The sequence below is a fragment of the Triticum urartu genome, chromosome 1, assembly GCF_003073215.2.
Source record: "Triticum urartu cultivar G1812 chromosome 1, Tu2.1, whole genome shotgun sequence".
In the NCBI taxonomy this organism is placed as follows: Eukaryota; Viridiplantae; Streptophyta; class Magnoliopsida; order Poales; family Poaceae; genus Triticum; species Triticum urartu.
The window spans coordinates 47,515,379-47,526,695 of record NC_053022.1 but is presented as its reverse complement, the minus strand read 5'-3'; the positions used below and the strand labels follow the sequence as shown (position 1 = coordinate 47,526,695).

Sequence of the window (11,317 nt, the reverse complement as noted above, 5' to 3'; positions counted from 1 at the left end):
ACCGGACATAATCGTCCCGACGAAGAACTAGAGACAAGCTCGTGTCTACCCAAGACAGGGACTTTCCCGGATTCCTTCCGGTAGGCATGAAAGGCATACGAGGGTGATTACTATCAGAAGCATATCAAAATCCCAACAGCAAGGAATCATCATTATGCACTCATGAATATGATCATAGCACCACATAAAATACCGAATACTTCGCGTCAAGGTGGTGTTGTATTTGCATCAAACGACACACAACAAATATTATGCCGGGGTTCAGAATGCTTGCCTTCCAAGAGTATGTAGGTGGGGTGCACTTTTCGAAAGTTGTTTCCCTCTCCAAAATCCTATTTGAGAAAATTTCAAATTAACACATAGTTTCAAAACAGTACAAAAAAGTTGTTCAGATATTTTTCAAATAAATATGGAAATAAACTAGACAAAATTTGAGAAACAACAGAAAAATAATCAAATCGATTGGACTTGTATTTTAAAAGTTATAGCCAGTCAAAGTTTAGTCAAAATTCTGTTTTTAATAAAAATCAGAAAAGGAAAACGGTTCAGGGGCTTACGCTTTCCCCTAGCGAAGGCGTATTCGGTGGAATATGTTTCCACTTAAGCCAGCGCGGGTCGAGTCATGGGTCACTGACAGTGGGTCCCTTGGGCCCACTGGTCAGGTTTGACCAGTCGCCCGCGCCTCCTTCCTCCTCTGTCCGAGCGAAGGCGGAGCTCCGGCGACCAACGTCGGTGATTGGCGGCTCCTCGCGGGGCTCCGACGGCGGGAATATGTTCACCACACTAGGACGATCCTCCCGGTGGTTGAGAGGGTTGCGGGGACGAAGGGGGTCGCCGGCGTCGAGCTCTGCGGCGGACGGCATCTTCTGGAACAATTGGGTCTCGGCCTATGGTGGCTCCCAGTCGAAGCTGAGAGGTTGGGTAGCTCCGCACGGTCGAGGGGAGACGGATGGTGGCGTTGGAAGGACAGGGGATGCCCTGCTCGCGACGTTCGGCACCGGAGCGTGGCGGCGGCCGAACTGATCGAAGACGAGGAAGAAGGCCTCCCTCCGTCGATTGCTGGCTGTGGGAGCGCTAGGGAGATGGCCTGAGGTTGCCTGAGGGTCTGGACGAGCTCGGGGTCCCTATTTATAGCGTAACTAGGTCGGTTCCGCGGCGGCCGGGGATAAGATCGACGGTGAGCTGCTTCTGTGGCCGTAGACGATGTGGCGATGCAGGGGCCGGCTTGGAGGAGCGAATGGATGAGCTCGGGCTATTCAGGGGCGAGCTGGCGCGCGGCTGTGGCTTGGGCGGCGTCGTCCATGGCAGGAGCCTGCTGCGGCCGTCCGCTAGCTGCCATGGCCGACCTGACGGTGGCGCTGCGGGGCTCCAGGGGTGGCTTGGATGGTTCTGATGAGCAGATGAGGACAGGGCGTGAGCCTGCGGGCGAGCAAAGGCCAGGGGCGCGGGGGTGAGCGAACGCGGCGGCTCGGGCGCACACACGTGCAAAACGCGCGCCCTGGCCGCGCCCGGAGCACGCACGCCATGTGCTCGGCAAAATGCCAAGGCAAGTTAGAGGGCTAGGATGAGGCTGGAAATCAACAGGGCTAGGTTAGAGGTAGCTAGGAGATTAGTGGACATGGCTGCTGGGTCAGGGGATCAAGTCCACAATGTAAACTAAAAACTATGCCAAAACTGGCCATGCACACTAGGTGCTCGACAGAATGCCATGGGCATCTGGGCATCTCTTTGGGTGGCCAAAAACTCCAGATCAGAGTCTCTTTAGATGATAAAGAGGGTGGCAAGGTTAGTTTGACAAAAACAAAAACTCCCTAGTGTAAGTTTTTGAGAAAACCAAATCTGGACAGAAAATAAAGGGCATTAATGCATGGACCAAAAATATTCAAATGGTTCCCAAATCCTGTACTTAAGGGTTTGGTAAGGTGTACTTCAAGCAGGACAAATCCCAAGGCAACAAGAGCAAGATAGAATATGGTTGCAGTATAAATCACCAAACTAGACCAGAGAGCAAAAGAGGATGCTTTGCTCAAATTTTTCAAGGAACACCAATGGGTTTTTGCATAAAGTTGAATTATACACTACTACTAACATCCCCCAATTTTGGTGGAAATTTTGAAGAAATATTTAAATAGGTTGTAGTGCAAATTACAAGCTGGACCAGATTTGAAAACTTAGGGTAGGGCTCAAAATCTCCAAATGACTAAAAGATATTTTTGCATAAAAGTTATGTGGGAACATCACATGACATCCCCAAATTTTGGTGGAAATTTTAAAGAAGTATTTGAAAGGGTTGTAGTGCAAAAGAGGCTCTAAAACTTATGAGAAACCATTTTACAAGAAATAAAGCTCAGAAAAAATAATAATTATATAAATAATTCCACTAATAAAAGAAATGTTTCTTGAGAGGGTATACAAATCCAACAGTATTTTTGGAAAGTTTTCACTTGGGGTGAAAACTCCACAATTCAGGAGAAAAGAGTGGTTCTGAATCAAAAGAAAATCCAGAAAATAAAAATTTAATTCACCATGGCAAAAAATTTAATTAATAAATCATGGTTAAATTTTAGGGGTGTTACAAAGTCCCCCGCCACCCTTTTCCTCCCGCTTCCGCCGGCGCCGACGCCTCGCCGGCAGAGGCAGCGCGTGAACGTGCCAGTGCACCAGGCGGAGTGGCACTGGCAGCACCACCAGCCTCTGCCGTATCCCGACGTGACGTTGCTGCACGACTGGCATCTGGATCCAGATAGGATCCCAGTGCCGCGGTCGGCTCGTACTCACGCGGAGGAGGTGCGGCGCCGGCGGGCGCTGCTGACGCCGGAGCAGCGCCGCGACCCCGCCTACGCAATCGACTCGCCCAACTGGGCGAGGTGGTTCGCCTTTGAGCACGAGGAGGCGAGGCGACTGGGCGTGCGCGAGGTCGACCGGAGGTCGCCGCCACCGGCGCTCGTCGTCCGCGAGGAGGACCAGGCGGCGGAGGACGCCTACCAGGCGACCCTTGCGAGCGTCTGCCGGGAGAGCGAGGAGGACGAGCGGCGCATGGCGGAAGCGGCGGAGGAGGCTCGGTACGAGGCGGCAATGGCGCAGGCCCTTGCCCTCTCCGCGATGGGCGACAACGTGGTGCCGCCGGTGGCCCCGCCGTCCCCGATCAAGCCGGAGCCGGAGCGGGTGCCGTCCCCCATCGAGTGCTACTCCTGGATGGGAGTAGTGCGCGAGTGGGTACGCGCACCACCGGTCTGGATGGGAGCGACGTCGGCGCATGAGCAGGCATACCCCGAACACTGGCGTAAGATCAGGGTGGCCGAGGAGCGCCGTGACGGCGAGTACCTCGAGATGCTCGAGCGCGACCTCGAGGAGGAGCAGCGCGAGGCTGAGGAGGAGGCGCGCCAGGCCGCGGCTGCACAGGCGGCCGCACCCCCCCCTCGCGCCGGCACAGCCCGACTTGACGGCGCTTTGGAACACGGCGTTCGCCTGGGCCGGGCCGGCGCCGACGCTCATCGACACAGACCCCGAGGACGACGGTGACGCCTAGGACAGCGCGCCGCCGCCTCGTAGTTTAGGCTGTTTTTATTTTTTTAAATACAAATGTGGACACGTGGACTCTCGCTGGCCTTCGTGACCGGCTTTAATATTTAATTAATGTTGTTTTTTTAATATGCATGCGTTCATTTTTTTTACGCCGTCAAAATGAGTTCATGCCAGCATTGGACGCACGCGTCGACCCAAATGCGGAAGCGGACATCCATATCCGGCTGGTCGATCCAAACGGACAAAAAACGGACGAAATCGCCATCCGTTTGGATCGGTCCATTGAAGTTGCTCTAACACCATATTTCGCCCATCGTGTACGTAAGGCATGAAACGCTAACCACGTCATCTCAGTGAGACGATGGGAATTTGCGCCAAGACTCCGTCTCAACGGAAAAAATCGAGGAGGATCGCACCTCATAAGATCTGATCAAAGATGGAAGGGATGTCATGTGTCTGAGCGTGGCCTGTGCGTGAACTATAAACTAAACTACTCCATATATAAAAAATGTCTTATTTTGATACATATCCATAGCACTGGGATTCCTTCCCCGCCGTTGGCTAGTGTACATATGAGCCATATCCATAGCACTAGGATTCCCTCCCCGCCGTCGGTCATCAGAGTGGCCTACATGTGAAACGAACCCACGAGCTCGCTGATGGAGCCTGGAGGGGACAAGTTCTTCGCCCTAGCAAACCGCCTTTGCACTAGGGTATATAAACCCATATCTTCAATCAATAAGATGTTATTCATTCATTATTCCTCTCTCGTTTTACTCTTTCACATGTTATCATCATCATCTTTCCTCTCGTTGAGGGAGGCCACACGAAGGAATCATAGGCCTCGCTCTTCCATACGCACCAGCCCGGGATGGAGCTGACGCCCAACGGCCCATTTTTATTGTTATAAACATCCGTAAGTTGAAAGCTGCATATGTCACTAGTGCGGTAGAGCCTATCACCACTATCAGGTTTGCTAAGACGCTTTTGGTTTTTCTCCAGGTGAAGGAACGGCTGCTCTGCAGTTCTTGCTGTGTCTGTCGCATCACATCGTGTGTTCATCAGTGTACCCGGGTTTCTGATGTTAGCACAAAAGAGACTCTAATGTTGGCACCCCTCAGAGTCACTGGATATCTATACTCTGTTCATAGTGTAGCAATTAGAGCACATCGGAAAACAACCAATACCAGTAGCTTGCAGGTTCCAAAGATTCCTGCCATTTTCTAAGCTCGTGGCGTGTGAAGGGCGGCATGCTTCTTCAGTTGGTACCATCATGATATCAAGAAACAATGGCAGAATGACCAAAGAAAAAACTACAGCAGCGGCGACCCTACAGTTAACAAGGCTTGTTTTTCAATGGTCTCAATGGCATTATGGATGTTCCATGGTCTCAATGGCGAATCTGATAAACAACACTATTTTTTTTCAGAACTCGTATTTAACCAAGGTTCAAGCTATCTCTACTCTGAAAGGTACTGTACATATTCAGGAAGATACAGTGCTTGTTAAGCAAACAACAAGACACACCAGCCTCTGAAAGATACTTGGATAAGCATGCACAATAGCCAAGCACTGATCTAGCGCTCGTCCGTTTTGCTGGGCAGAGCAAAACAAAACCAGATGACCATCTCTACTGATCGCAGGGAGAATGATTGTTTGTTCAGCTGGGCACTTGCAGAGTCAAAAATCCCACTTACAGTCCTGACCTGATGACCGAGAACATCAACACTGTTGACCGAGAACTTTCAACGGATGAAAAGTAGCTGTTATGCTAAAAAGAACTCCGACTAGTAAAGCTACTACACCTTCCTGCAAATACCACATTGGCAAGCAGAGCAAGCGGCGGAACCACAAGACCGCGACGATGCAAGTGGATCAGTCAGCATAACTAGTAAACATGCATACAGGGAGTCATCTTCATGAAACCAATATCTCGGTCGCAAATAGTCATGGTACCATAGGGATAGGAGTACCTGCTCGAGCTACATACCATCATAACTAATCCACTACGAGTTATAATAAAGACTGTTAGAACTGCTACCAAGGAAATGCAACTCCCTGCTCTTCCTTGATGAGACCATTGTAGCCGACCATCCAAAAGCTTCCTGATATACTCCTTCTTCACATGACGTTCCTGGTTGAAGGAAACAGAGGAAGGATCAGGATAGAGTAGAGGTAATTCAGCATCATAACGTTTTATTATTGTTTATCACTCAAATGCTTCGTGCATTCAGAAATCAAAAGAATGGACTTGGCCCAGCAACAAGATTTTCTTTATCAAAAGCTATAGCCAATACAGCTTAAATGTCCTTATATTGCAGACCAACATATTTCCATTTCAGTAAAACAAAAACCTGATCGTACAAGGAGAAATGTCTGACACACAAGCACAAATTACCCGCTGTTAGCTTGGAATGGCCACTTGTATTGCAACAGGAAAAAAAGAATCACACTTCATGCATAAACTCAAACATACCTGCCATGTAAAATGTACAATCCAATTGTGTTTAAGAAAAAGAATCCACTAAACAACAATCAGACAGAAAAAAACAAGTACTAACATACTAGTGCATAAGTATCAGAAAAGACAGTCACATACATAAGTTCAGCAAAAACAAATCTCGTAGGCTTGAGGTTCACAGTATAAAGGTAGGCAATAGAAAATTACACAACGATTAAAGAAATGGGAAACTAAAATTACAGGATTGATTGGTTTGTGATAATATTTTAGGACAATGAAGTACAGTGGTCAACGTGATAACAAGGCTACACACGTTCAGCTCTCACACATGTTTTATACTCCCTCCGTTCGGAATTACTTGTCGCAGAAATGAACGTATCTAGACGTATTTTAGATTTAGATACATCCATTTCCGAGACAAGTAATTCCGAACGGAGGGAGTACTTTTGTAGGTAGCAATAAGCAAGTAGTATTACCCGAGTACACAAGTGATTTCAAGACATCTTAAGGCAAGCATTATCTAATGTCACTTAACTAGTATTGTGATCATATGAAGGCCAAATAGCAAACCTTGCAGTAGCATCCTTCAGCAGAGGGAATATGGGTGGCCAAATCATCATAAAAGGATGGACATCAATGAAATGTCCATTCTTTAATGGCGTCCCATGCACTTTACGCAGTGTCCTGCTCGTGACGTCCAGATGGAGTTTGCAATTAGACATTTCCAAGAGCACAAACTCAGCATTATCCCCCACGTGGCTTAAGAAGTGAAAATCAACATCCTCATCCTCAACCGTATGATCTAGCATCCTCAAATTAGCCCACATCTGACGCAAACAAATGGTATCGACCAGCAACCAGTTGTGCCCCTTGTGGAGCCAGATACAAAGCTGAAGCTCCTTGACATGAACATGGGTGAGATATACACCGGATGCATCATCGGCTCGTGACAAGATGGTGGTATAATGGTGACATTGCACTCCCTGTGGGACTGAAATTTTGGAGAAACTTGAGGCTGGCAAATCCAAGACAATAATGTCATCACTGAACTTGTCAGCTATATAGATTTTAGAGAAAAGTATACTTTTCATCCCCTAATTCTTGACGAAGTCTAGATTTGGTCCCTCAACTTCAAAACCGGACAACTTGCGCCCTTAACTACTGAAATCGGCCAAGATTCATCCCTGGTCACGGTTTTGACCGGTTTTGGTGCTGTCCCAACCCGGTTTTGACCGTGCCGACTCAAATTCGCATACCTTTTCCAAGTCCGTTTAATGTTTTCAAATTCGGGTATTTTTTTCAAATACGTGAACTTTTTAAAAATTTGTGTACTTTTCCAAATCTGCGTACTTTTTCCAAGTTCACGTACTTTTTTTTAAATCCACGTACTTCTTTAAAGTTCCTGTGGTTTTTTTTTTAAATTCATGTAATTTTTAAAAATTGACATACTTATTCCTATTTACGTATATTTTTTTGGGTTTGAAAATTTTATGTGAAATTGAAAACGTATGCGGATTTGAATATCTTCGTGAATTAGAAAAAAATGTGTGGATTTGAAAATTTATGTCAACTTGAAACAAGTATGTGAATTTCAAACAAAGTTCATGGATTGGAAAGGAACACGGATTTGAAAAAAATACACGAACTTTAAAAAGTATGCGGATTTGAAACAAGTACGCGAATTTTAAAAACAGATGGATTTGAAAAAAAATACTTGGATTCGATAAAATTACACGAAGTTGAAAAAATACACTGATTTGAGAAAATTACGCAAATTAAAAAAATCATGGATTTGGAAAAGTACACAAATTTCAAAATAGTTCACAGATTTGAAAAAGGTATGTTTATTTTTGAAAAAATTGCACGACCTTGAAAAACTATGTGGATTTGAAAAGAGTATGTGAATTTTAAAAAGTTCACGGATATGAAAAAATTACACGAATTTTAGTCGGCACCGGTCAAAACCGGGGTCAGTCAGCACCAAAACCGGTCAAAATCGAGACCAGGGACAAATCTTGTCCGGTTTCGTTAGTTTGGGGTGCAAGTTGTCCAATTTCGGAGTTAAGGGACCAAATTTAGACTTCACCAAGAGTTGAGGGACGAAAAGTATACTTTTCTCTAGATTTTATTGTCAACAAGCACAACTTTCCGTGGCAACGGCGGAAGAGGGATCTGTGTGGTAGATGAGGTATGCATGCACCAGACACCGTGTCGCAACATATACACGCGCACCCTAAAAACTTTATTCTCATCAACCCTCTCCACCAACATGTACACGTAGGACAAGCCGCCGGCGCCATCTTCTTTGGAGAGGATTGTACTGAACATGTGGTGACTGGAGTTCTGGACGCTTGGGAGTGGTGGGAGGATGTCCATGTCTCTCCCAGAGCACAGTGGGTGGTGCACTCTATGTCTCCATAATAATCCTTCATAGCGTCCGGTTAAGACACTGCCGCGCCGGCACTCCCTGATCCATTCGTTGCCGTCGACGCCAAAGCTGTAGCTCGCCACGCGGCGGACCACGGCAGCGAGCTCTGGGGGCTGAGGCAAAATCGGGGCGAAGCGTGGACAGGACGACTGTGAACATTCATCTTCGGGGACATGGCAAAAACCGAGGAGGCGGGGCGGGTGGCGCTCGCGGAAGCGGCGGAGGAACCGGCGGTCAGAGATGTGGTGGTACCAGCGCTTGCAGACGAGGGAAGCACGCACGAGGGTGGTGGGGAAGCCGACACGGACAATGATCTCCATGAGGAGGTCGTCGTCGTCTTCGAGCATCTTGGATACCGCGGCAGGCATCGACGTCGTGGAATGATGGTGTGATTCTCCATCCACACACGGCTTCTTCTCTGAATGGACCCTGGGAAACCGGCAGTGACAAGCAGCGTCAATGCAATGGAGCAATTTCTTCAAGTACTACCAATGTCGTTGCAACACACAGCATCCATCAATAATAAGGGATAAACAAACTGCGCGTGATGAAATGTGGGGATAGTCGAAAGAGATGGAGAGACTGGACGTTGACGGTCTTACCGCTGGAGAATCTCCTTAGCAGAATCCATCTTCCGTATCTTCCCTCCTCCTCAGCTGACAGGTAAATGTCGGCAGGGTTTGATTAGGGAGGAGAATTTAGCTAGCTAGGGTTTAATCCCGGGAGAAAAGAAAAGAAATTGGGAGAGAAGAGGAAACATAAAGGCTCACCTCAATAGATCGGGCGAGGGGGGGATGCGTCGGTTGCCGCCGCCGGGGGCAGGCGCCTGAGATCGCCGGCGGCGGTCGTTTCTCCCGGTGGGGCGTTGTGGTGGAGGAGGGGTTGAGCCGAGCCGAGCAAGCCAAAGTTTTTTTAGGGGAACTGTGTGAAGAAGTTTCTAATTTTTTAAGTGGAACTGTGTGAAGAAGTGCAGGCCCATCCCAGTCCGGACCACCAACTAGACATTCCATATGGCCCATAAAGCCCAGCACATCTTTTTTTTTTTGGCGAAAAGGTCTAAGCCATGTACTCGCTCTGTTTCTAAATATTTGTTTTTTTAGAGATTTTAACAAGTGACTACATACGGAGCAAAATTAGTGAATCTACACTCTAAAATATGTCTATATACATCCGTAGGTGGTAGTCATTTGAAATCTCTAAAAAGACAAATATTTAGGAACAAAGAGAATATTAAGCATCGCAAGTCCTTACAAATACACCCATACAAAAAATAAAATAAAATAACATCCAAATTCTTGTGGGTGCCGAAGTATTTTTCCTCCTGTATCCACCGGCAGCGTCCCGTGGGCATAGTTTGATGCCGCCTCTAGGCCTCCACCTCAGCGGAGCAAGCTTTTTTAACCCAAAAACTTGTAGAAACAGCGGCCACGAAGTCAGACTAGGAGACACCGACAAGTACGATCTGTGAAGCAAATCGCTACCCCACAGAAGAAAACACTGGTAAGAGCATGTAAAAACTAAGAAGGCCACGAAAGTCGGTTGAGTCCAAACGGTTTCACCAAACCAAAACCAACCAAATCCTGGAAGACACGGCTCCACATGCCCTCCGACGGCGATAAGCACACCAATGGAATGAGGAAAGAAGGGGAAAAACCCTATTCCTACACTGGAACAACATCGCCGTCTCAAACCAAGCTTGAAGACACCCTAAAAAAACCTGAAAAAATCACCCATGTCGTTCCACGACAAGTTCGGATGACCAACACCTCCGTCGAGCACTGCCCGACGAATACCTCCACTCGAGCACACATCTCCATCATCTTTCTCTCTCTCAACAAAGGCTCGATCGGGCTAACTCCAGCCTCTGAAAAATTGAAAATACATCTTTGGGAAGATACCACTACTTGTTCAACAAAGAGCAACAGATATTTTCAGTAGACATGCACAATAGCCAAACACCTATCTAGTGCTCACCATTGCCGCGGGCAAAACAGAACCATCTTGCATCGTTTGATTGCAGGGAGAATGATGATTTACTTGTTCGTCTGGGTACCTGCATAGTCAAAATTCCATTTCCACAATAGGCTTTTCAGTTTAGCTCAATCCTGTTAAACATAATGATGGTGCGTGACATGATGGTGGCGTGTACAGCAAGGAGGATTACCAATACCGAAGGAGTAGTTATACAGGATATTCATGTACTCTTTATCTTGTTTTATCTCTTGTATTCTTCTTTCCCAAGATGTAATCTCTCCAACAGCCTATACGCGTATTAGGGCTCGCAACCCATCTATTTAACATGCATCACGTCGGCCAGGATAGGCAAGACGTTTACTGCAAGTCGCACATGGTATCAGAGCTATCTTCTTTCATTAAACCCTAACTAGTCCATCTCCACCAAAGTGCGCAACCATGTCTTCCTCCACCTCCTCCCAGTCAACCCTTAGCGGAGGAGTCACGGAGAAGCTCTCCCGCACCAACTACGTCCTGTGGCGGACGTAGATCACGCCACAGCTGCGGGGCGCCGGCGTCTTCCACTACGTCGATGGCACGGCGACCGAACTGGCCAAAAACGTCACCACCAAGGACGCCGTCGGGAAGGAGACCTCTGAGCTGAATCCTCTCCATCCGATCTGGGTGAGGGAGGACCAGCAGGTCCTCGGATATCTACTCCAAAACCTATCCAAGGAGGTGCTCGTCATGGTGACCGCGATCACCACGGCACGCGAACTCTGGGTGGCGCTGGCGAGCATCTTCTCATCGCAGTCACTCAGCCGCGTCAACAACATCCGCACAACGCTGATTAACACATAGAAGGGAAATCAATCGGTGGCCTCCTTCTTCGCCGCCATGAGGGATCTCGCCGATGAACTCGCTGCGGCGGGAAAACCTATCCAAGACGG

General features: G+C 47.7%; 1 protein-coding gene across 1 annotated transcript; it reads right to left on the bottom strand.

The window, feature by feature from the left end:
* Positions 1-5,991: 5,991 nt before the first annotated feature.
* Positions 5,992-9,045, bottom strand: LOC125532686. The gene is made up of 4 exons (XM_048696647.1): positions 9,017-9,045; positions 8,115-8,843; positions 6,557-7,057; positions 5,992-6,001 (listed from the first exon to the last, which is right to left on the bottom strand). The coding sequence occupies exons 1-4, from the start codon at positions 9,043-9,045 to the stop codon at positions 5,992-5,994; spliced, it is 1,269 nt and encodes a 422-aa protein (XP_048552604.1).
* Positions 9,046-11,317: the final 2,272 nt, after the last annotated feature.

Coding starts and splice junctions, on each gene's coding strand:
- LOC125532686 (XM_048696647.1), bottom strand. CDS start 9,045: ATGGATTCTGCTAAGGAGATTCTCCAGCG. Junction 8,844..9,016: donor GCTAAGGAGATTCTCCAGCG/GTAAGACCGTCA, acceptor CCGGTTTCCCAG/GGTCCATTCAGAGAAGAAGC. Junction 7,058..8,114: donor AAAGTTGTGCTTGTTGACAA/TAAAATCTAGAG, acceptor TATACTTTTCTC/TAAAATCTATATAGCTGACA.